This window comes from Erinaceus europaeus, chromosome 13 (genome assembly GCF_950295315.1).
Source record: "Erinaceus europaeus chromosome 13, mEriEur2.1, whole genome shotgun sequence".
NCBI lineage: Eukaryota > Metazoa > Chordata > Mammalia > Eulipotyphla > Erinaceidae > Erinaceus > Erinaceus europaeus.
The window spans coordinates 55,187,604-55,214,754 of NC_080174.1; the positions used below are offsets into that span (position 1 = coordinate 55,187,604).

Here is a 27,151-nt window from a genome sequence, read left to right on the forward strand (position 1 = left end):
AAGTTGATCCATCCCTACTGTCCCTATACAATTTTGTATGTAATTTCAAAATGAATTTACAAAACTTAAAATTTCTCTTTGTCTCAGGTTTCCTTAGTTAACTTCTCAAACTCAGAAATCAGTCTTACTTTTCTCTAAGTTTTTTCTTCAAGCATAATGCTTGGCACAGAACAATATATGCTGAGAAAATAAATTATAAATGACCATATGTATATACTTGTATGTATATTGATTCACCTGCCTAAGAGAATTTAAAATTGCATGCTTATTAAAGGTTATGTGATCTGCACTACATTGTTAAATAGTTCATATATAAGAAACTATTTTACTATTAATAAGGAATTCAGTAAATGCTAATACGCATATGTGTGTGTGTGTGTGTCACTTTCAATGTGCAAAAGCAGAGAGTTGCTAAATAAATAGCACAGTTTTCCTACTATTATCAGGAAGACTTATCAAAATACAAAGGAAGGCTAAAGACAGCCCAAAAACTTCATATCAGAGTGACATCTAGTGGTAATTGTATTGGCTGGTTAGGGTTTTTTTTTTTTTTTTAAATTTATTTCATAAGAATGGAAAGAGAATATGAGGTGGGGGGAGATGTTCATGTTTTTAGTGTTCTGTTTATTGATGCAGTTTCATTTAGTTACAGAATTGGAGTTGCATTAAACTGAATACATTTAAATAATTGCTTTAAAAATTTTTTTTAAACCTTTATTTATTTGATAGAAATAGCCAGAAATTTAGAGGAAGGGGGAGACAGAGAGAGGAGACAGAGAGACACCTGCAGCACTGCTTCACCACTTATGAAGCTTTCCCCCTGCAGGTGGGGACCAGGGGCTCGCACCTGTGTCCTTGTGCACTGTAACTTGTGCACTCAACCAGGTGCGCCACCACCCAGCCCTAAATAATTGCTTTAAATCAAAGGTTCTTCTAGAAAATGCTATCTAATATGAAGTAGTATGATTATGAGGGCAGAGACTATCATATATTATGTCTGCAATCTAGCAATGGGGTAAGTCTAAAATATAGATATTTGTTCAATAAAGTTTGTTGCGTCAGTGCAGCAGCAAACCTGCTTTTGCTGAGCTTGTTATTCAGTGTAGCTTTAATTTAATTTTTAGAATTTGCAAAAATACTGCCCTATTATGAGTTGAATCATTTGTCTTATTTTCATTGTGTTTTTAATCCATTTTTAAAATAAGCATTTTATGGAGGAAGTGTTAATTTGCAGGGTGATTGTTGTCTGTGTGCTAACAACTATTCACTTCCAAATTATACAGTTACTTGAAATTAATAAACAATATCTCAAACTGTGGTCTTATTTTATGTAGTTAAATATCTGCTTTAAAATGTTTCTTCAATCTAGCTTCATATTTTAAATACTGTAATTTCAGAAAAAGGGTTTAGATAGATAATTATATAATCTAATGAATATCTCCCCTGCTCTCATTCTTAAGTTCCTGTTGTTATCAGGCATATGTTGTAGTTTATTTATATATATATTTTTAGTATCTTTATTTATTTGATAGAGACAGCCAGAAATTGAGAGGAAGGGGGAGATAGAGAGCAACAGAGAGACACCTACAGCATTGCTTCACCACTTGTGAAGCTTTCCCCTTGGAGGTTGGGACTGGGACCTTGAACCCAGGTCCTTTAGCATTGTAATGTATGTACTGAATCGGGTGTGCCACCACCTGACCCCAGCATATATTATAGTTTATACCTGCTATTTTATAAAAAGCATTCTTATTTGAAATTATTGCCCTTTTTTACATACTTAAGAGTACTGCTCAGCTCTGCTTGTGATAGTGTTAGGGACTGAACCTGAGACCTTTGGTTTCTCAGACATGAATGTTATTTTACATAACTATTTTATGATCTCCCCAGAGTCTTTAAACCACTTGCACTCATGCAATTCTCACCACCAGATCTCCATATCCCATCCCCTCCCCAGATAGCTTTCCTATTCTTTATCCCTCTGGGAGTATGGACTCCAGATCATTGTGGGGTGCAGAAGGTGGACGGTCTGGCTTCTCTAATTGCTTCCCTGCTGAACATAGCATTGGCAGGTTGATCCATATTCACAGCCTGTATCACTCTTTCCCTAGTGGGGCAGAGATCTGGGGAAGTGGGGCTCCTGGACACATGGTAGGGTCATCTGCCCAGGGAAGTCAGGTTGGCATTATGGTGTCATCTGGAACCTGGTGGCTGAAAAAGAGTTTTAAGATATAAATAAAGCAGAACAAATTGTCGACTAATCATGAACCTAAAGATGAGGATATTGCAAATGAAGATTTGGAGGTCTCTGTTTTGGAAATAGCTAGTAGGTCTATTTTAGGTATATTCCAAGGAGTCCATGACTTTACTAGATTTTGCCTGAGCCTGACAGCTAATATGCAGGTGGAGCGAGGTTATTGACTGTGCAGTTTATGTTACATGTCAACCATACTTATTAAAACTCTTAACAAAAAGTTAAAAAAAACCCAGAATTTAAAGGGAAAAACTAGAGAAAAACAGAAATTGAAAAATAGTAAAAGAAAAAAAAATGAGCAAACCTAATAGTTTTTGAGAAAACAAGTAAAATTTATAATTCTCTTGCTATTGTGAATAAGAATAAATGAGAGAATGCAAAGTCATATTGAAAATGAAAAATATCAGTAGACATTAAACTACAAGGTAACACTAAGAACAATTGTATGCCAGTAAATGTAAAAATTAACAAGTCTCAAGATTAGAACGGTTGCTTTAATGATATAGGTTATCATAACTGACAGAAGAACACACACACAAATCTGAATTCTGTGTCCTGCCTAACTTTTTCTTTATTATTTATTTTTTATTTAATATTGGATAGAAGCAGAGAGAAGTTGAGAGGGGAGTGGGAGATAGGGAAAGAGACAGAGAGACACCTGGAGTCGTGCTTCACCACTTGTGAAGCTTCTCCCCTGCAGGTGGGACCAGGGACTTGAAACTAGCATCCTTGAGCACAGTAATGTGTGCGATCAACTAGAGAAAAGATACCACAGCATCAAAACTATCTTGAGCCACTACCATGCCGTCCTGCTTAACTTTTCAAATAGAAAGAGAACATAAAGCATAGGTTTTACTCTGTTTTCCTTTATCAGCATAGAATTAATTTTCTTTCTTTTTTTTTTTTTTTGAGAGTACCACTTTTTTGCTAGGCATTAATGTTAAATTATACAATAGCACCAACCTAACATAAACAAGCATATTAAAAAACCCATCCTTTCTCATCAGTAATATTTTTAATATATTGTGGTATGAGAACTTTACTGCATTATTTATTAAGCGTACTTGGTTAACTTTACTGCATGATTTATTAAGCACACTTGGTTCCTAAAAACTAATATTGCTGGGAAAATTGCCTTTTCATACTGTTATTAACATATTCAGTTTTGCTTATGTTTCACTTTTCTAATTTTACTGAGTAGATCATTCTTGCCTTTAGTTTTTCTTTCTGTCTCAGCTCAGCTATGTACTTCGGACTGGTTAAAGTCTCCTTTCTTTCACAGAATCATTTGACCCTACATATTTTTCCTCCTTTATTTTGTTGCTTTTCTCTTTAATACAGTTCAGATTATCTTCCTGATTATATGTATTTGATTTATTTTTTCCAGTTATTTTAACAAATATTATTTTCTTTCATCCTTAGATCCTAGAGGTAGATGAGATAAATAGTATATTTGTTCATACATATATGAAAAAATAATTTATTTGATTTCTTTATGATAAAACTTCCACCCAAATCTTCATTCCAAAATCTGCTCTCTCTCCCCTGTAATGAATGCCTCGTGTTATATTTCATCTGTTATTTCTGATCCATCTTCCTACTCTGTGTCTTTTAATAGGTGAATTCAGGCCATTCACATTTATTGATATCAAAGATTGAATATATTTTAACGCCATTCTTGTAGAGTTTTAGAGTGTTTTGATATATGTTCTATTTGTGGTGGTCTGGTTGTTTATAGGAAACCTTTCAGAACTTCTTTCAAGGCAGGCTTGGTGATGGTTGCTTCCTTCAACTGTTGCTTGTCTGAGAAGGTTTTGATGCTTCCATCTAGTCTGAATGACAATCTAGCAGGATATAGTATTCTTGGCTGAAAGCCTTTCTCATTGAGCACTCGATAGATATCTTGCCATTCTCTTCTGGCCTGTAGTGTTTGTATGGAGAAGTCTGCTGCTAATCTTATGGGTTTTCCTTTGTAGGTGACTCTTTGTTTTTCTCTTGCAGCCTTGAGGATCCTTTCTTTATCCTTATTCCTTTCCAATCTAAGTATGACATGTCTTGGTGTCTTTAGGTCTGGGTTAATTCTGTTTGGGACCCTCTGGGCTTCTTGAATCTTTATGTCTTTGGTGTTGTCTAGACTAGAGAAATTTTCAGCTATTATGGCCTGGAGAACGCTTTCTTCCTCCCCTTCTCTTTCTTCCTCTGGTAAGCCAATAATGCGTATATTGTTTCTTTTGAAGTCATCCCATAGGACTCTGTTGTTGTTTTCAGCATCTCTTAATCTCTTTTTGAGATCTCTTACTTCTTTTTTAGTTGTCTCTAATTCATCCTCAATCTTGCTAATTCTGTCTTCAGCCTCATTGATTCTATTCTCTCTGCCCTCTACTCCTTTCTGGAGTTCATCTATTTTGTTGCCCTGCTCTGATACTGTTTTAGTTTGTTCAGCTAGTTGCCTTCTTAGCTCAGCAATTTCAGCTTTCAGCTCTCTAATAACCATGAGATTATTAGAATTTTCTTCCATATTCTCATTTGTTGTTCCTGCAGTTCTGATTACAATTTTTTCAAATTCTTTACTCACTCCTGTTATTATTTCCTTAGCTAATGTTTGGATGTTGAACTCGTTGTTTTGTGCTTCACCCTCTGGAGGACTTTTAGCTGGACTCTTGTCCTGGTTCGAGTCTCCATTATTTTTTCTTGTTGTTTTAACCATTTTATATAAGTTAACAGTTTTTTCAATCCCTGAGTTGGAGTTCAGTGGTGTAAAAGCCTTTTTTTTTTCCCCTGTAGGCTATGGTAGCCTGAGGGCTTTTAAACTATCAATAGGCTTCTTGGCTTAATCAATGACTCCTGACCAAGAGATAAAGCAGGGTGTGGCAGAGATAATCCAGTGGTTATGCAAAGAGACTTTCACAGCCCTTCAGCTATGCCACCGAGGTATAGGTCTTCTCCTGAGTTTCCCAGTTAGATCTCTGTCCCCTGGTGTCCCTCCCTGTTGCTGCTCCAGATTCTGAGGGTAGTAGCAATGGAGACTCAGAGTTGTACTTGGTGAGTCTCTGGGGAGTCCTTTCCTCCCTTCAGCTGTCCCCTTGTTAGTGGAGCAGACTGGAGGTGGTGTCTCCACTGACAAACTGTCGAACTGTTAGCAGTCACTTAATCTCTCCTTAGGCCCCTCTCTCCTCTCTGTCACCAGCCATGCGTGTTTGTACTCACGGGTGATTTACTGGGTTTCTGTGGTCATTCTAGTCCTGTCTTGTTTCGGTCCGGGTGGTCTCCTTTGGTATTCCTAGTTGATCCGGGAGAGGAGAGGAGAGGAGAGAAAGCGATCTGCTGCTCGTAGCTCCGCCTCCGGAAGTCGAATCCTCATCTGTTATTTCTATCATATTTTGAGTATACATAGGTATTACTACTTGATTGGCTAAGAATTGATTGTTGAAGTCCCTGTCACTGATAACTGTGTCTTTAAAATACTTGACATTTAATGATCTAATAATTGTTCACTATTTTGCATAATTAATGTTGAATAATGAATTCTTCAAAGGCAATGTGTTTATCTAGGTAAATTTGAGTTTATATTGCATAAAATTTCTTATTTTCTCATTAAAGAAGCATTGGCTATGTATGGCTAATATTTCTAGCCCTGATATGGACAAATGTTGGTTATATTATTTTAGTAATATATTGTCTTTTCTTATTTTTACAGGAGAGATCAAACAAATTCTAGAAAATGAACTTCAGATACCTGTGTCTAAGATGCTGTTAAAAGGTTGGAAGACTGGAGATGTGGAAGACAGTGTGAGTTTTTTAATACTTATAAAGAAAAATTAAGTCACTTAATTGACTAAGTGGTTACAAAATTGGTTTTTTTTCAGTTATCAAAAATACTTTATTTGTGAACAATGTGAGAAACAAACTGAAAATTGGTTTTTATTAATGCTGCTACTTATGACAAAATAAATTTGGTAATTGTAACTTAGTTTAAGGAATCAGTGAACAGTATTTTTTTATGCTATGGCATTTTTTAAATTAATTAATTTTTCCTTTTGTTGCCCTTGTTTTTTATTGTTGTTGTAGTTATTATTGTTGCTATTATTGATGTCGTTGTTGTTGGATAGGACAGAAAGAAATGGAGAGAGGAGGGGAAGACAGAGAGGTGGAGAGAAAGACAGACACCTGCAGACCTGCTTCACCACCTGTGAAGCGACTCCACTGCAAGTGGGGAGCCAGGGGCTCAAACCGGGATCCTTACACGAGTCCTTGTGCTTCGCACCACGTGCACTTAACCTGCTGCGCTACTGCCCAACTCCCGGAATTTGTATGTTAAACCAAAAATTTAATTATCTTTCAGTCACCATTACATCCTAGTCTTTAGACTTTCTTACTTAATTTTCATGCTGAATTCATAGAAATCTTGTAATTCTTTTAATAGACTCAAGGGCTTTACATCTGTATCTGATGTAATTGTACTCCTTGCAATGGTCCTCCCCATCCTTCATACAGTAACTCCTTTTCATCCTTCAAACATTAGTTTACATTGCTGCTTTCTCTTATAGGTTTCAATTTAAAACATGGTGCTCATATCAATATTTGTATCGTAGCATATATAGAGAGTGACCATCTTACTTTAACCACTTATATCCATTGTCTGGTATAATAATCATCAAGTAAGTGTTTGTTGAATAAATGAATAGTCATTCATTTATTTAATCATGAAATTATTTTTAGAGGGGAAAGATTTAGTGTGAATTATCTGAATGATAAAATGACAAGTAATAGGTAGTAAAATACTAGAGTAAGTTTGAGCATTCCTTCATAATCAGCAAAGTAAATAATAAAAATTGAAGGTAGGAATAACTTTCCAATTTGTGCCTGCCTATTTGCATGTTAACTGTATACGTAACAGATAAACTTTAAAGAATTAGAACCTTAGACTTTTCTAATTGTAGATTGTGAAGTAATAATTACCTAGTAAAGACCTTTGATTTATGATGAGTCTATATCCTATTAAATCTCTCTTGAGTTGAAAATAAATTCATTATCCCTAACTTACTGAACATAATTTAGCCCAATTTACCTTAACTGTGTTCAGATCCCTTGCATAGCCTATTGTTTGGCAAAATTATCTAATACAAAGCCTAATTTATAATAAAGTGTTAGTATCTCATGAACTTCATGACTGTTGTATTGAAAGTGAAAAACATAATGATTGTGTAGGTATACATACACATATGCAGAGAGAGAGCTTGAATATAGTACCCTGCAGAGCATTAATTATTTACCTTTATGATCATGTGACTGGCTGGGCATTGCTGCTCACTGCCACTGCTCAGCATCATGACAGTATCTTATTACACATACTACTCTGGATAAGCATCAAAATCCAAATTTGAAATATGGTTGTATATTGCTACTGCACCATTATAAAGCCAAAATATTGTGAGTCAAACAATCTGTATAGTGTTTTTTAATCAAAGTATGAGTCACAGTGGGGTTATGGTTGATTGAATTGGATATGTAATTGAAGATGTTTGAGTATATTACAAATCATAAAGGTAATGAGAGTCAAGAATAAGTCTGGGGGTGGGTTGAGTATGTGGCTCAAGTGGTAGAGCTCATGTTTTGCATGCATGAGGCTCTGGGTTTAATTCCAGCACTGTGCAAAAACAAACAAATAGATATCATAAAAATTTTTGAAGTAGTGTTCTTGTTTGTCCGTCTGTCTTCTCCATTAAAAATTAATACTGCCTTTGGAGTATCACTGTATAGTACTTAGTAAGATGGGCTCTCTTATTGAGGAACCAAGAGTGAGTTCCTTATATTCCTTGTCTCACCTGTCCCTACTTAGATCCACTAAGTCAAGAGATTATTAAACATCTATGCCACCATGCTTTTCAGTAATTTCAGCCTTACCATTGTTATTTGCTTTGATTCAAGTAACAGTAACTTTTATTGTGCTTTCATCCCATATGTGGTATTAGTGCAAGGAATTTACATTCGCACACTCTTCACTTAGCTCTTCATGGTCTCTTCATAGCTCACATCTGTGTCTTGTTTTCTCTGTCATGCCTGAGTTATGGTTTTTTCTGTGTTCAGTGGAACTAACTTGCCATTAGCAAACATTCTATTCTTCCCTGGATATTCCCTCTACCTACCATTTTCCTCTGTCTGAAATCTGCCCTCCTAGCACATTGCTTTTCTTGTTCTTGTTTCTTATCTTTTAAGTTCTTACTCTTTTTTAATTAATTTACCATTATTTTATAATATAAGTATTTAGAAGCATGGCATCACACTTATAGACATATATGCATCACATTTACAAATATATATGTTTATACAACTCCTTGCCCACCACCAAAGTTCTAGTATTATCATATTACTTGGAACCCTCCATCACACTACACCACCTCAGTTCCCACTGACAGTCACCATAGTTTTCATAGATTCTAAAAGTCATTTTGTTACTTTTTTTTTTTTAATTTTTTGTTTGTAACTGCCGTCTTCCCACTGCCTAATTGGTTAAGTATATGTCTTTTATGGGCCAGGTGGTGGTGCATCTAAGCTCATAGGTTACTACAGTGCACAATGACCAGAGTTTAAGCTGGTTCCTACTTGCAGGGGAAAAGCTTCATAAGTGGTGATAGAGGGCTGCAGGTGTCTCTCTGTCTCTGCCTTTCTTTTTCTTTTTTTTTTTTTTTAAAATTTATTTATTCCCTTTTGTTGCCCTTGTTATATTGTTGTAGTTATTATTGTTGTTGTCATTGTTGGATAGGATAGAGAGAAATGGAGAGAGGAGGGGAAGACAGAGAGGGGGAGAGAAAGACAGACACCTGCAGACCTGCTTCACTGCTTGTGAAGTGACTCCCCTGCAGGTGGGGAGCCAGGGACTCGAACCGGGATTCTTAAGCTGGTCTTTGCTCTTTGTGCCACCTGTGTTTAACCTGCTGCACTATAGCCCGACTCCCTGTCTCTGCCTTTCTATCTCCTTTCCCTCTCAAATTCTATCTATCCTATAAAAGTAAATAAATAAATAAACAAAATAAAAAAGTATATTTTTTGTTTCATATTACTTCCAAAAATCCTTCTGCTTTAAAATAAAAGCTTTGAATTTTATGTCAAAAGATTTTATCATTGTCCCTCATTTCTTCATGATACAGTTTCTGACTTATAATTGTTTCATTAAGAATTTTTAGTATTTATTTTCCCTTTTGTTGCCCTTGTTTTTTATTGCTGTTATAGTTATTGTTGTTGTCATCATTGTTAGATAGGACAGAGAGAAATGGAGAAAGGAGGGGAAGACAGAGAGGGGGAGATAAAGATAGACACCTGCAGACCTACTTCACTGCCTGTGAAGTGACTCCCCTGCAGGTGGGGAGCCAGGGGGCTCGAACTGGGATCCAATCCTTGCGCTTTGTGTCACGTGTGCTTAACACGCTGCGCTACTGCCTGACTGTTTTATTGTTTTAAGTCTTTGTAAATGATTTTTTTTGGTGCCTCCGGGGTTATTGCTGGGGCTCAGTGCCTGCACTATGAAATATCCCCTGCTCCTGGTGGCCTTATTTTCCATTTTTGTTGCCCTTGTTATTTATCCTTGTTGTTGTTAGTATTGTTGTTATTGCTGGAAAGGACAGAGAGAAATCTAGAGAAGAGGAGAAGACAGAGGGGAGGAAAGATAGACACCTGCAGACCTGCTTCACCACCTGTGAAGAGACCCCCCTGTAGGTGGAGAGCCAGAAACTCAAACCAGGATCCTTACGCGGGTCATTGGACGTGGTGCCATGTGGGCTTAACCCGAAGCTCTACCACCTGGCCCCGTGTAAATGATTTTTCACATAGGTTTGCCTCTTAATTACTTGAATTTTCCTACAAAGATCTTTTTCTCCATTCCGTCCCCCCAGGTATTAACCATTTAATTACAGTAATTCTTAGACCTTAATTTCAAGCTTCCTCTTTCCTGCTTCCTCTTTATCTCTCTAGATCACTTTCTTCAGTACCCTAACTTCAGTAGTCCTTCTACCATAATCAGACCTCTAAATCCATTGGATTACATTGTTTTTCATTATCAGTCATATATTTTTCTTCTTCTTCTTTTGCCTATAGTTGAAGCTATTGCTTCATGGATCTTCCTTGAAAAAGATCCTTACTTGCATAAACCCAGCTTTGTTATGTACCTCACAGATAGTTGTGGCTAGAGACAAACAAAAATAATACTGACTGATATGTCTTTAAATTCAAAAGTAAAAATAAGGGAGTCGGGCTGTAGTACAGCGGGCTAAGCGCAGGTGGCGCAAAGCACAAAGACCGGCATAAAGGATCCCGGTTCGAACCCCGGTTCCCCACCTGCAGGGGAGTCGCTTCACAGGCGGTGAAGCAGGTCTGCAGGTGTCTATCTTTCTCTCCTCCTCTCTGTCTTCCCCTCCCTCTCTCCATTTCTCTCTGTCCTATCCAACACAACGACAACAATAATAACTACAACAATAAAACAACAAGGGCAACAAAAGGGAAAAAATAAATAAAATAAATATAAAAAAAAACAAAAATATTAAAAAAAAAACAAAAGTAAAAATAAGCAAATGTCAATTTAGCACATAGGACTTGCATGTGAGATGTTCTATGCTCAGTTTACAATACTACCAACAACCAGAATGGAGTAGTAGTGCTCTGTTAAAAAAGAAAAGTGAAGAATAAATGTGATATTATCAAGTTAGGAAATTATTTTTTTACATTGAAAGAAATTACCACAAATATTGAATGGTAGTCTAGCAGTTGAGAGAAGGTATTTGTATCTCATTCATCTGACAGGGAATTGTTAACCACAATACATAAATAAGTCATACAAGTCAATAACAAAAGCAATAAAATCCAAGCAACCCAATTAAAAAGTGGACTCAAAAATCTAAATAGATGGAGCCGGCAGGTTAAGCGCACGTGGCGCAAAGCGCAAGGATCGGGGTAAGGATCCCGGTTCGAGCCCCTGGCTCCCCACCTGCAGGGGACTTGCTTCATAGGTGGTGAAGCAGGTCTGCAGGTGTCTGTCTTTCTCTCCCCCTCTCTGTCTTCCCCTCCTCTCTCCATTTCTCTCTGTCCTATCCAACAACAATGACATCAATAACAACAATGATAATAACCACAATAAAACAAGGGCAGCAAAAGGAAATAAATAAATATCAAAAAAAGAATCTCTCCTTAAAAAAAAAATTAGATATTTCTAGGAGAAAAAACAAAGACACGCAGATGGCCTTCAGATCAGTGAAAAAAATACTCAGCATCATTTATTAGAAAGATGAAAATCAAGCCACAGTGAAATGTCACTTCACACCCGTGAGAAAGAATAGAAAGATTCTTTCCACAATCTTCCATTCATAAAGATTGGAAACAACAAGAGTTGGTGAGATTGTGGAGAGAAAGAAACTCTCATACACTGGCAGTGGGAATGTAAACTGGTGTGGTCTCTCTGAAATGATATCGGGATTTTTCAGAAAAGATAATGTAAATCCCATTTGATTTTTAAATATCATTCCTTGAAATTTATCTGAAAGATATATTAAAAAAAAACACTAATTCAGAAGGGAATACGAGCTCCTGTGTTCGTAGCAGAATCATTTACAATAACCAGAACATAAAAACAACCTAAATGCTCACTGCACATTGACAGATGACCAGATAAAAAAGTTGTGGGATACATACTTAGTAGCATACTATACTGCCATTAAAAAGATGGGATAATTCCTACCTTTTTAGACAAAAGTGAATGGAACTAGAACCAATATTCTAACTGAAAAAAAAAAATGAAGTGAATGGTTTACTTACAAGCAAAATGAGAACTAAAACAAATAGATTTGCAAAACCTACCTCAGGCTTGGTGAAAACTTTATGGGGGAAGTATGTGGAGTGGATCTGTTCGATAGGATGACACTGGAAATTTAGTGATTGGTAAAGTGAGTCTACTTTACACCTTTAAGAAGTAGGGTACTTTAACTTGGAAATTTTAAATTTGTATTGTTATAAAACATTTGTTTATAGTAATCTGTATTATAAACTAAGGTTAAACCAGTTAGTAGAGAAAAATCTGAAACACCAGAGACTATATGAGGAAAATATATATATTTAAATTTTATTTATTTATTTATTTCCCCTTTTGTTGCCCTTGTTCTTTATCGTCGTTATTATTGTTGTTGTTATTGCTGTCATTGTTGTTGAATAGGACAGAGAGAAATGGAGAGAGGAGGGGAAGATAGAGAAGGGGAGAGAAAGACACCTGCAGATCTTTTTCACCGCCTGTGGCGTGAACCCTCTGCAGCTGGGGAGTCGGGTGCTCGAACTGGGATTCTTACGTAGTCCTTGTGCTTTCTGCTGCGCCACCGTCCGGCTCCGGCTTCCGAGAAAAATATTTTTAAAAATACCCTAGTTGAAATTTAGCTAAAATGCAGTTGAAAGTAGACTTGCCATGTTCTGTGAAATCATCTTTCTTTTACTCTCTTCTGTGGCTATATGAAATGTGGAAGGGGGAGGGATACACACATGTCAGGAAGCAGAGAGTTTCACAGCTTCTCCAGGATTTAGTAATATCCCTGTCACTGTCTCATAAGACTGAACTTCTTAAAGATCTTACAGTCTTCCTTATCAGTGTTTAAACTTAAAAAGACAAAAGTTATTCAAACTGGTCCCAAATTTTAGGCAGAATAGATCTGATTTGGATCATAAAGTCAGGTACCTGTAACTCCAGGTAGGCTGGCTGAGAGGATGTTAGTAAAAAGATGCTGATTTGTTAAATTAATGATTTCTTTTGGCATTGCTTATTCTTAAAACAGAACCAATTATATGAACTGATTTAGATTAAAATTTCAAGGTTGTGTTTATGTGCACATGTGTGGTTTTAGCAAAAAAGTTTCTAATACAGATCAGAACTATGAGTTTATTGATTTACTAAAAGTAGAGCGAGAAAGTTTATCAAAATGGCTAAAATAAAGCCTGACTAATATACTACAAAAAGATGTAAAATATGGGGGGTGGTGGTGATAGTCATTGCCGGGGCCTTACCACTTGAGGTAAGTTTCTCAAATAGAAATGCAGAGATATAGAGCTAGAGGGACAGAAAGAAAGATGTAGCGTATTTAACTTTGACGTATTGTACCAAAGTTAAAGACTCTGGGATGGGTGGGTGGGTAGGGAGAATACAGATCCAAGAAGGATGACAGAGGACCTAGTGGAGGTTGTATTGTTTTATGGAAAACTGGGAAATGTTATGCATGTACAAACTATTGTATTTACTGTCAAATGTAAAACATTAATTCCCCAGTAAATAAATAATAAAAAAAAAGACATAGATCTTCTGGTAGAGATTGCCATGGAGTAACTGGACACAGATGCTCTACTAAAACAAGGATTGACAACAACTGAACTTAGCAAATCTTATCAAACTACAGCTGAGACACCTGCAGAAGTACTGTAACCTCAGTCACCAAGTACCAGATGCTACAATTTTGCCCTGATCTCCCTGGGCAGATGACCTCGTTAACATGCCCCTAAACCTCACCTCTCCAGAGCCTTGCCTGGGTACACTAGGGAAATACAGATAGGTTAGGGGTACAGATCCACTAGCTTAACATCTATGTCCAGTGGAGAATCAATTACACAAGCCAGAACTCCTTCCTTGTGTACCCCCAAAATAATTTTGGCCCGTGCTTCCAGAGGGGGAAATATTAAAGGAAGATGACCAGAGGGCTCTAAACCCCAGTTCCACTGGGACCCAGAACTTCTGTGACAAAAAAACCTTTGTTCTTGACCATGACTGAGAGATTGGAGAACACTTGAGAAAGTTAGGTACTGTTTCACTTATCTGAGAGGGAAGAGGAAAAAGGAAGGACAACTGTAGGATTATTTCACTCATAAGTGGAATATGGAGAATTGAAACTAATGAAAAATTGAAACACTTGAAAAAATATATATAGTCGACCTGTAACTATGATCTTGGGAGAACTATGGCAACTATTGGTGGGGTGAGAGGCAGGGGAAAAAAGTTTGAAATATGTAGACAAGCATTTACTGTCAAGATGGAGTGTGAAAGGTATGAAAGATTTTTATGACAAAGATTTGGTGGAATTTTTTGCATTTATCAAGATTGTAGCGCAGAAGTAGTTTGTTCACTTCAAGGTGTTCTGTGCATCCCCACCCCACCTTCTTTTTGGGCAGATTTTTTAAATAGAAAAAGACTATGGGAGAGGGAAAGACAACACTGCAGCTTCTTTCAGTGTAGTAGTGTCTAAAACCTGGTTCAGATAAGAACCTTTGTCCTGTATATGACAAAGTAGGCACATACCCATGTGAATTGTCCAGCTACCACCCTCCTCTCCCCCCTCCCTCAATACTTTTAGCAACAAAAATTCCCCAGAGTAAGAGTCAAGTAACTTAACACTCAATAGAAACCACATCTACCTTTTAAGCTGCAGTGTCTCTTCTGTAAACTAACTGGGCTAAGCCTAGTGTTCTGATTATCTTTTCTGTGTTTAACTGAATGACTTCTGAAAACTTACATTGTTAATGCTTACTATAATGAAGTGTGCTTTAGTTTTAAAGATTTGATTCCTCAATGAAGAGATGAATATATATCTCAACTGTGTTCTTAGCATATTTGTGTATTTTCATAACTTAAGAGATCCATATTTTTCTTTTCACATTTATAGTAATTTATGATACATATGGGAAAAACACGTTTATTTAGGTCTACTAGTTCTGTCGATGGCGATGCCACCCTGAATACACCGATCTCAGAAGCTAAGCAGAGTCGGGTCTGCATTGCCCTATGTAGGAAATAGTTAAGAGATAGGTTAAACCACAGTCTTTGAATAACTGATAATTGATGATTGGAAAAATTGATAATTCACAATCAACAGTCATTTTGTTTTTCTTTTTTTGTTCATTAGATGGTCTTGAAATCTCTACACTTGCCAAAAAACAACAGTCTTTATGTCCTTACGCCAGATTTGCCACCACCTTCATCATCTAGTCATTCTGGGTAAGTTGTGTATTTTTCTTGAGAATTGAAGTGAAACATTTTATTATTAAATTGCTTTAAATATATCTGTATTAGCAACCCTAGAGGTCTTCTGTGGCTGGAGCATTGAACTTACCAAGTGTGAGGTTCCAGGTTCTACTTTCAGCATTGTGTGTGTAAAATGATGCTCTGGTTCATTCTCTTTCTTTTCTCTATCATAAATATATAAGCCTTTATAAGACATCCATATCAGAAGCAAATCAAATTATTGCTGAAGAATTTGATATGTTTATCAACAACTAGCAACTGTATACATTTTCTGTTGTTTTCGACGGGTTATGTTGTTTTCGCCGGGCTGGCTTCACGGGCGGGTAACAGACGACCAGGGACTCATGGCTGAGCTGTAGGCAGTATCTCTTTATTCATGCAGGACGCAGCACAATCTAAGACGAGCTAAGCTAAACTCAAGGTACAGTACTCTAAAACTCACAATGCTTTCTTTATATATACTTCTCAAGTAGGGTGGAAACAGGATGTGACATAGAGAGGGTGGAGAGAAAAGTGACTGGTGAAAATCAGGGTGTGACAAAGAAGGGATCAGGGTGTGACAAGGAGAGAATTCTGCGACTGAACCACAAATGCCCTGGAGGGAGGGTGGAACTTGTTAACAGTGGTTATGTAAATAGAATGAAGTGGTTATGTAAATAGAATAGTGTTAAGCAGGGGGGATTTAAACCAAATGAAACAGAAGGGGTCTCATGCATACCAACAATTTTCAAAGTATTTCATTTGTATAGTTTACTTATTTGGTTTTACTGGTGTAATCTTTTTCCCAGTGAAAATCTTGACGAAATTCTATTATGTGAAGAATATTGGATTGTCAGGAATGTCATGTTTTTCTAAATAGAAATGTGTCAGGCTGGGGTAGATAGCATAGTGGTTATGCAAAGAGACTCTCATGCCTGAGGCTCCGACGTTCCAGGTTCAATCCCCCACACCACAATTAGCCAGAGCTGTGCAGTGCTCTGGTGTTTGTCTCTGTGTCTATCTCTTTCAAAAATAAAATAAATAAAATACTTAAAAATATAAAAAAAGTGTTAAAAAAAACTATCTAAAAACTATATAAAAAAAGAGAAATTGTCATGACTTTTCTGACAATCCAGTTGTTAAAAAAAAAAAAAAACTTCTGGAAAATGGCTCTGGAGGTGAATTAGTGGCAGAGCAACCACAAGACAGGTCTGGCTTTGTGTGAGGTCCTGAGTTCAACTCCCTCCACTCCGTATAATGTAGTAGTGTTCTGGCTTATTTTCTTTCTGTCATGGAAATTAACTTAAAAAAGATCAGATACTAAATGTAAAGTTAAATGTGGCTTACTGAAAATCAAACAAACAAGCAATCCCTCATGGTACTTCTCTGAAAGGAAACAAGAAGAATTGGAGGGAAAGAAGTGAGAAAATGGAATTCTGATTTCTCTGTTTAGGTCTCCCTTTGAGGATAATGCATTGAACTCTGCAAAATGCAGCTTAAAAATAGTGTTAACAGGGAGTTGGGCGGTGATGCAGTGGGTTAAGCGCAGGCCACACTTCAAAGCACAAGGTCCGGCGGAAGGATCCTGGTTCGAGCCCCTAGCTCTCCACCTGCAGGGGAGTCGCTTCACAGGCGGTGAAGCAGGTCTGCAGGTGTCTATCTTTCTCTCCCCCTCTCTGTCTTCCCCCGTTCTCTCCATTTCTCTCTGTCCTATCCAATAACAATGATGTCAATAACTACAACAATAAAAAAACAAGGGCAACAAAAGGGAATAAATAAATATTTTAAAAAATAGTGTTAACAATTTTTCTCTGTTTGGTTTAGATGACCAAATGCGTTTTTTTTTGTTGTTGTTTTTTTTTTTAGTTTTTACAGACCCTGTTCATTTATAGCTTAATCAAATCATTTTAATATTTACTTATCTACTATGTTTTTATCACTAGATGAAGCAAACTGATCCAAATTGTATGATTATGCTAGTGGTAGAATGATACCTTCTGTGAGTACAATATCATTCCAGAATCATGATGAAATTTTTATTAGATTTCTAAAAATTTTATAAACATTTTCTTTCTTTCCCCTTCTGCTCCCCACTCTAACTCCTTAGGCAGTGAGGATCGAAACCAGGGTTTCCTACATGTGAAGCATGTACTTTGTACCACAGACCTACCTTCCTGACTATATATTTTTTCCTTTAATACATCCTGATGACTTATTGGTAGAGAAATAAGTGTCCCTAAGGTATAAATATTGTTAATTTTCCCGCACTACCTACCAGTTATCTTTACTATTATGTAGTGGTAGGAAAACAACAACCCAACTTATAAACCTCTAGTACGTTGTTTGCAGAACAGTCTTTTAAAAATATATTTATTTATAAAATAGAAACACTGACAAAATCATAGGATAAGAGGGGTACAATTCCTACCACCAGAGCTCCGTATCCCCTCCCCTCCCTTGATAGCTTTCCTATTCTTTAACCCCGTGGGAGTATGGACCCAGGGTCATTATGGGGTGCAGAAGGTGGGAGGTATGGCTTTTGTAATTGCTTCCCTGCTTAACATGGGTGTTGACAGGTCGATCCATATTCCCAGCCTGTCTCTCTCTTTCCTTAGTGGGGCAGGGCTCTAAGGAAGCAGAGCTCCAGGACACATTGGTGGGGTCATCTGTCCAGGGAAGTCCAGTTGGCATCACGGTAGCATCTGGAACCTGGTGGCTGAAAAAGAGTTAACACATAAAGCCATAGAAATTGTTGATTAGGAGTCAGGCAGTATCACAGCGGGTTAAGCGCAGGTGGTGCAAAGTGCAAGGATGGCCATAAGGATCCTGGTTCAAGACCCCAGCTCCCTACCTACAGGGGAGTAGCTTCACAAGCGGTGAAGCAGGTCTGCAAGGTGTCTATCTTTTTCTCCTCCTCTCTGTCTTCCCCTCCTCTCTCCATTTCTCTCTGTCCTAGCCAACAAAGATGGCATCAATAACAACAATAACAATAGCTACAACAATAAAACAAGGGCAACAAAAGGGAATAAATAAATAAATATTTTTTAAAAAAGAAATAGTTGATCAATCATGAACCTAAAGGCTGGAATATTGCAGATGAAGATTTGGGGCCTCTGTTTTGGAAATAGCTAGTAAGTCTATTTTAGGTATATTACAAAGGACCCACAACTTTATTAGCTTTTGCCTGACTGAGCCTGACGTCTGATATGCAGGTGGATCCAAGTTATTGTTGGGGAGATGATGTTATGGCTGGAAAAAGGGCTAGAAAGCTGGATCAGGGAAGAGAGTAGCTCCCAAATATGGGAAAAGTGTATAAATATTGTTGGCTGTTTTTTTCAGAACACTTCTGTCAACCAAATATGTGATTTTTTTTACCCCACAACAGACTGTTTTTCAGCACCATCTGGATGTAGTACAATTTAAATGACTTCTGATGTTATCATCTTGGAGATAGCAACAGATACCACAGGTTCAAAGTTCAGTTCCACAAAACTGTTCCCATATCAAACACCAATGAGAAATATAGGTTGTTTGAAGAAGATGAAGAGATAAGACAAAATCTGGAAGGGTGTCAGGCACAGGAACTTCTATTCCTTTGAATTTTGGGGTGTGGTATTCACCCAATTCACAGATCTGTTCCTTTTCACCACTCTGGAAACAAATTCTCCAAAATGGTTTCAACTATAGTCTTATTTTATTTTTTACTTTTTGAAGGCTTCATTAAGTAGACATAATTAAGAAAAATTTTAATTTATTTATGTAAGCTAGAGAATTACATGAGAGAAGGTTGAGGGAGAGAGAGAGAAGCTAGAGCACCCTTTAGTACATTCCATGGCGGGGATGTAACCAGGAATATCAGGCATATGTTACTACCAGTTGAACTATTTCCCTGCATGGGCTAGTGCATCTTTATTTTGATATAAATAGTAGATGAGGTTAAGTTAAACAAAGAGGTGTAGATATAGCTTTGTATCTAGCCAAGTAGAACACAATTTTCTTGGTTAGTTAACAGTGTAGTCACTGTCATCCAATAAGTAATCCACATAATTATAAGCATATAGGAGACATCATTGGTTATAATCTATTGCTTTCCAGTAGTATGATTAAATGGATTTATCAATATTTCTTTCTAGACTGATGGTCATTGCCATTTGGCTGACCTTAGTTTGATTGCCAGTTGCTCAGCACTTAAGCAAGTCTGCAGTGCTTCTGAAATGCAGTGTTTATCTGAGAGTGAATACTTCTTACAGCACCAAAGTACTGTAGTCCCTTAGTTAGCTATATGGATTTTTACCAAGTTATAATGATGCTGTTTTCTGTGTCTCTTACTTTTGGAATGAAAATTCTCTGGTATGAAAAGTTTTTAAATTTTGTCATTTTCCATTATATACTTTTTGAAGAAAACACAGTTAATTTTCAACCATTTTAATTTTTCAATAATTATGAAAATGCACCGAGTATACTTTTATTACAATAAATATGTTATTAAGCACTTAATAAGTAATTGATTTAAGACACTCAAATTGTTTAATAAGCAATTTCATTTTCAAGATCTGTAGACACAGAAAGAGCATTATGTAAAGTTATTTCCTATGAAGTTAGTTTTCCTTAAGTTGATTTTACTACCACTAGGGGGTGCCTGCTAATTGAGTCTTGTTTCATATTTACAGTTTCCGGGGCGGGGGGGGGGGGGGGGGGGGTGGGGGTGGGGATAAAGCTAAGAGCCACAAAATTATATCAGTATCTATAGTTTAAAATACTTAGAATTATTTTAGGGAAGTTTTTCTGTTTTTCAGAAAACAGAATTTCAAGTTCTCAGAGAATTTAATAACAAACTTCCCTCTCCTTCCCTCTCCTTCCCTCTCCTTCCCTCTCCTTCCCTCTCCTTCCCTCTCCTTCCCTCTCCTTCCCTCTCCTTCCCTCTCCTTCCCTCTCCTTCCCTCTCCTTCCCTCTCCTTCCCTCTCCTTCCCTCTCCTTCCTTCCATCCTTCCTTCCTTCCTTCCTTCCTTCCTTCCTTCCTTCCTTCCTTCCTTCCTTCCTTCCTTCCTTCCTTCCTTTCTTCCTTCCCAGAGGGGTGGGATGGGGGTTGCCACACCACCAAAGCTTCCTTCAATTCAGTTGGGGTTAGGCTCAAACTTGGCTCTAGCACATAGCAAGAAGCATACTTTCCAAGTGAGCTGTTTTGCCAGTCTGAGCAAACTCCCAACCATAATTTTTATAATAGTTGAAGAACATTTCAAACTTAATAAACAAAATTTCATTAATTAATTGAAAGATGAAAGAAGCAGCACCTTTTAGGCACTCTCCAATTATACCGTAGGCCATAATAAAATTAGAAAGAAAAATAACCTGCTAACTGTACATCAATAATACATAAAATAATCAGTTGATTAGACATTTAATGATTACCTTCTACACAAAAACCACTTTTATATATCACACAAGGAACTTATATATTAAATGTGTTAGACTTTTTCTCTTTTCTTTCTTTTTTCTTCTTGTCTCTGGGGCTTTTTCAATGTGGACCTGCTTTTTTAGACAGGAAAAGACAGGAGAATAGGAAATATACCACAGTGACAAAGCTTCCTCTGATGTAGTGTAGACTATGCTTAACTCTCTCTTATCTGCATGTCAACACATGTTCACAATGTAGATGAGTTATCTTGTTAATCTTAGATTTTTTTTTTCATAATTCAACTCTTTATAGAACATTTCCTTAGATATCACTCACTGGGAGTCAGGCCATATTGCAACAGGTTAAGTGCATGTGGTGCAAAGCACAAGGACCAGCATAAGGATCACCCGGCTCCCCACCTGCAGAGTGAAACAGGTCTGCAGGTGTCGTTCTCTCCCTCTCTGTCTTCCCCTCCTCTTTCCATTTCTCTGTCTTATGTAACAACGACCACATTAGTAACAACAATAATAACTACAACAACAATAAAAAACAATAAGGCCAACAAAGGGAAAAATAAATAAAATATAAAAAAAGAAGTAAGATATCACTCACTGTTTATATTTTGTTTGATTCATTCAGTAAATTTCTTTTTCTTCACCTGAAAAAGTTGGTCTTCCCAAGAGTTCTATTCTCAGCAGTCCTTTTTATTTTTTTTAAGTTATAATGTCTTTTATTTTATGGTTTTTTATCTTTATTTATTTATTGGATAGAGACAGCCAGAAATTAAGAAGGAAGGGGTTGATAGGGAGAGACACAGGGAGACACCTGCAGACTAGCTTCACCGCTTGCAAAGCTTTCCCCCACAGGTGAGGACCGAGACTTGAACCAGCAGTCCTACTTATTTTATGTTCTCACTGACATTTACTATCAAACCTTCTGTTTCTAAATATGTAGATGACTCATGAAATCTGTATGTCCTTGTTGCCTTTGGAGCTGTTTAGTGGTATATGTCCTATATGTAATGTAGCCATGTGTCTAGAACTGAACTAATCGTCTTACTAAAAAATCTATACTACTGCATCTAGTTTTTGTTTAAATACTGTAGTATATGTCAAGTAGAAGGATAAATTTTAAAAGGTCATTGAATTTGGCATATGAACAATTGATGACTCTAGGAGTTTTTTTTTTAATTTTTGGTAAAACACAGAATGAGAACAAGGTTCTGCTAGATTTTAAGGAATATAGGAGAAATTAACTATTAGAGTTACTGTTGTTTTCAGAAGCTTCAACTGTGAAAAGAAGGAGACTTTTGAGGGAAGATTAAGATGGAGGGACCTAGAAAATTATTAGAAATATCAGAAGAGTTAGCAGATGGCAAAAACAAACAAATAAATATTAAATAATTGAAACTAAAAAAAAAAGGGTGTTGGCCAAAGTAGTCTGCTTGAACTGTTATATCAAAACATCATAGATAGGATGGTGGTTTAAACTCTAAATGAGAAAATATATCTCTTTGTTTTTATGGGGATATTCAAGCAAGGTTTAATTTTTTGTATGGATTCTCTTCCTGTCTTGTGGAAAGTTCATCTTCTCCTATGTCTTTTTGTCACTTCTATGCAGACACCAGTCCCATTGGATTAGGAATCAATTCTTAGGTTCTCATTTAACCTGAATTATTTTGTTAAAATGGTCCTAAAAGTACAGTCTTAACCCCCAAACACAGTTCATGGATTTTCTTTCTGTTTCAGGTAGCTAAAATCAGCACACTTTGTAAATAATACATAATAAAGAGATATGGTTACAAACACATAATAAAGAGATAAGTGCACCTGGTTAAGTGCACTTATCACCATGTGCAAGAATCCGGGTTCCAGCTCCTGCTTCCCACCTGCAGGTAGTGTGGTGAAGGAGGCTTGCAGGTGTCTTTTTCTTTCCCTTTCTATCTTCTGCTGGAGGTCTTAAAATGTATCTCCTGCAAATAAGAAGAGAGACTAGTATAGTCAGTCATATTAGAGGTTAAGACTTGTAGAGAATATTTGTAGGTTCTCGACTTTAGAACTCTTGTAGTTAATGACACAGAACAAATTATAGATAATACTGAAATAGAATTTAAGAAATAGTTGTTACAAGAATAAGAAATTAAGGAATTAATTCTTATAGTAAATTATAAGTAGCTGAATTAGGATTACTGCTTAGGTAATGACTAGAGAAAGTGGTTATTGGGAGTTGATTGTTAGGTTCTTGTTTGTATGGAGAAGTCTGCTGCTAATCTTATGGGTTTTCCTTTGTAGGTGACTCTTTGTTTTTCTCTTGCAGCCTTGAGGATCCTTTCTTTATCCTTATTCCTTTCCATTCTAAGTATGACATGTCTTGGTGTCTTTAGATCTGGGTTAATTCTGTTTGGGACCCTCTGGGCTTCTTGAATCTTTATGTCTTTGGTGTTGTCTAGACTAGAGAAATTTTCAGCTATTATGGCCTGGACAATGCTTTCTTCCTCTCCTTCTCTTTCTTCCTCTGGTAAGCCAATAATGCGTATATTGTTTCTTTTGAAGTCATCCCATAGGACTCTGTTGTTGTTTTCAGCATCTCTTAATCTCTTTTTGAGATCTCTTACTTCTTTTTTAGTTGTCTCTAATTCATCCTCAATCTTGCTAATTCTGTCTTCAGCCTCATAGATTCTATTCTCTCTGCCCTCTACTGCTTTCTGGAGTTCATCTATTTTGTTGCCCTACTCTGATACTGTTTTAGCTTGTTCAGCTAGTTGCCTTCTTAGCTCAGCGATTTCAGCTTTCAGCTCTCTAATAACCATGAGATAATTAGAATTTTCTTCCATATTCTCATTTGTTGTTCCTGCATTTCTGATTACAATTTTTTCAAATTCTTTACTCAGTCCTGTGAATATTTCCTTAGCTAATGTTTGGATGTTGAACTCGTTGTTTTGTGCTTCACCCTCTGGAGGACTTTTAGCTGGACTCTTGTCCTGGTTCGAGTCTCCAATATTTTTTCTTGTTGTTTTAACCATTTTATATATTATGTTATGAGTTCCCTTTATCAGTCCTTTTCAAATTATTGATCACTATTGCCTGGATTGACTTGTGTCTAAGTAATTTAATTAAAGGGTTTACCGTGGTGGAAGTTAACAGTTTTTTCAATCCCTGAGTTGGAGCTCAGTGGTGTAAAAGCCTCTTTTTTTTCTTCCCTGTAGGCTATGGGAGCCTGAGGGCTTTTGAACTATCAATAGGCTTCTTAGCTTAATCACTGACCCCTGACCAAGAAGTAAAGCAGGGTGTGGCAGAGATAATCCAGTGGTTATGCAAAGAGACTTTCACAGCTCCTCAGCTATGCCACCGAGGTATAGGTCTTCTCCTGAATTTCCAGGTTAGATCTCTGTCCCCTGGTGTCCCTCCCTGTTGCTGCTCCAGATTCTGAGGGTAGTAGCAATGGAGACTCAGAGTTGTACTTGGTGAGTCTCTGGGGAGTCCTCTCCTCCCTTCAGCTGTCCCCTTGTTGTGGAGCAGACTGGAGGTGGTGTCTCCACTGATAAACTGTTGAACTGTTAGCAGTCACTTAATCTCTCCTTAGACCCCTCTCTCCTCTCTGTCACCAGCCACACGTGTTTGTACTCATGGGTGATTTACTGGGTTCCTGTGGTCATTCTAGTCCTGTCTTATTTCGGTCTGGGTGGTCTCCTTTGGTATTCCTAGTTGATCCGGGAGAGGAGAGGAGAGGCTAGGTTCTTGTTTGAAGAAGCCTAGAGATCCAAAATAACCTTAGTTCTTATTAGGAAATCATAAACCTAGATATGGATATTGAAACTAAAGGGGGTAAACACTTGAGAAAAATAACATGCACATTTGTAGAAAAGAGAATGAGGAAATTTGCTCAATCTGTCAGCAACCAGTAATATGAAAAAAATAAAAATAACCCACACAGGAAAACAAGGAGAATAGAAAGCAAAATATTGTAGCAAAAGTTAACTAAATAAAATATTAAACTCTTCTATTAGAGAAGCAAGTTCTCAAATAGTATTTATTTATTAAGATGAATTTATTTATAGTAGAGAGAATAGAGTAGCAAGAGAGAACCAGAGGATCACTAGCACATGAGATGCCAGGGCCCTAACTCAGGACCTCATGCTTGAGAGTCCACTGGTTCCTCTACTGTGCCACCTCCTGGCCTGATCAAATAGAATTTTAAAAGTAGGGTGCCTGGCAGCAGTGCAGCGGGTTAAGCGCACGTGGTGCAAAGCACAAGGTCCTGTGTAAAGATCCCGGTTCGAGTCCCCAGCTCCTCATTTGTAGGGGAGTTGCTTTATAGGCGGTGAAGCAAGTCTGCAGGTGTCTATCTTTCTCTCCTCCTCTCTGTCTTCCCCTCCTCTCTCCATTTCTCTCTGTCCTATCCAACAACAACAACAACAATAATAACTACAACAATAAAACAACAAGGGCAACAAAAGGGAATAAATAAATAAAATAAATATTTTAAAAAAGAGAGAGAGAAAGAGAAAAAGGGACAAAAATATTCTAGGTATTTCAACCAAATATTAATTAATTTTCCCTTTTGTTGCCTTTATTGTTTTTTATTGTTGTAGTTATTATTGTTGTTGTTATTGATATCGTCATTGTTGTGCTGCCACCGACTCCCAAAATATTAATTTTAAAATGTATAGCAAAATAACAAAATTGAATTTAAGGCATGAGGGTTATTTACCAAGAAGTCTTGACAGTTGTGAACTTGTATGCACAAATAAGCAAAAATCGAAAAAAATTACGAGAAATAAATCAACATCTTATAACAAGCATTTTTCAGAAACTAATTTATTAAATAACAAATCTTTATAGGCTGTTGGAGACTTGAGTAGCCTAATTAAGTACACATGGAATGCTTATGAAAACTGTATTAGTCACAGTCATTATCCAAGTGTCATTATCATGCCTGATTCTGTATTCCGTGGTAAAATTAGAAGTGAAGCTATAATGAGAAAACATCTCTTCCTTCATATATTTGGTTATTAAAGACAATTTGTTTATGAAAATGAAATTTAAAAAAAAGTATCCATATGACACTTACTACAACCACTAGATTTAGAAGTGTCATATGGATACTATATAGTAAAATGTGGCAAACAATGAAAGTGGCATTTAGAGGCAATTTTGTGATTTTAAGCACACAAATTAGAAGAATAGACAGAAAATGGGGGGTGGGAGGTGGCACATCTAGTAGAGCACACGTTCTTATGGTTATGGCCCCAGGTTCAAATCCCTGGTCCCCACCTACAAGTAGGATGCTTTGCAAGTGTTAAAGTAGTGTTTCAAATCCTCTTTTCTTTTCTCTCTCTCTCTCCTCTACCCTTCCCTCCTTCCTTCTCTCCTTCCCCCCTCCCCACCCCAGCAGTGCTTAGCTCTGACTGATGATGTTGGGTGGGATTGAACCTGCTACTTTGGAGCCTTGGGCAAGAGTGTCTTTTATGTTCTCTACCCTCACCCTCTCTTTTACTCTTTTTCCTTCACTCCCTCCTTCCCTCCCCTTTTCCTCAAATTCTGTCTCTAGCCAATAAATACATAAATAAAATATTCAAAAATTATTTCATTATGAAAACTCAAAATCTAAAAAAGAAGGAAACAATTTAATTGTATATTCAGAAAATAAGAAATAACATCATGCATAAAAGCAAAAAGACTGGAGAAGGAGGAAAGGAGAGGGCTTTGGGATCCAGGCACATGATGGTGATAAAGGACCCAAGTCTTATATATTGGGGTTGTGCAGTAGTTAAGCGCACATGGCGCAGATCACAAGAACTGGAGCAAGGATCCCAGTTCCAGTGCCTGGCTCCCCATCTGCAGGGGGACTCGCCTCACAGGCAGTGAAGCAGGGCTGCAGGTGCCTTATCTTTCTCTCCCCCTTTTTGTCTTCCCCTCCAATCTTGATTTCACTGTGTCCTATCCAACAACAACAACAGCAATAACAACAACAATAAGAACTGTAAACAACTAAGGCAAACAAAAGGGAATAAATAGCAGGCATTGAGCCCCAGCAATAACCCTGGAGGCAAAAAAAAAAGGATATATTGGGGCTGGGTGGTGGCACACCTGGTTGAGCCCCCATGTTCCAATGTGCAAGGACACAGGTTCGAGTTCCTGATCCCCACCTGCAGGGGGAAAGCTTTACGAGTGGTGAAGCAGTGCTGCAGGTGTCTCTCTGTCTGTCTTCCTCTCTATCCCCCCATCCCTCTCAATTTCTGTCTGTCTGTCTAATAAATAATGTTAATAAATAATTAAAATTATTGAAAAGTAATTTTAAAAAGTATATATTGTGGGTATGTTGTGGCACTATGAATTAAAATCTTACAATCTTGTAACTAAACTACAAATTAAAAAAAGATGAAAAAAGTGTATATCTTAAGTATATGGACTAAATTTGATGTTAGTTTTTCCTTTAATACATTTTATAGAATTTATTTTCATTATATAGTTTTTTAGGAGTGTGTGT

General features: G+C 37.1%; 1 protein-coding gene across 1 annotated transcript in view; it reads left to right on the forward strand.

Moving 5' to 3' along the window:
- Nucleotides 1-27,151, forward strand: part of FAF1 (Fas associated factor 1) — a 347,080-nt gene that overhangs the window by 80,702 nt on the left and 239,227 nt on the right. Inside the window, exons 5-6 of the mRNA XM_007536689.3 lie at nucleotides 5,952-6,043; nucleotides 15,169-15,260. Coding sequence (XP_007536751.1) covers nucleotides 5,952-6,043; nucleotides 15,169-15,260 — 184 coding nt within the window. The remainder of the gene's footprint in view (nucleotides 1-5,951; nucleotides 6,044-15,168; nucleotides 15,261-27,151) is intronic.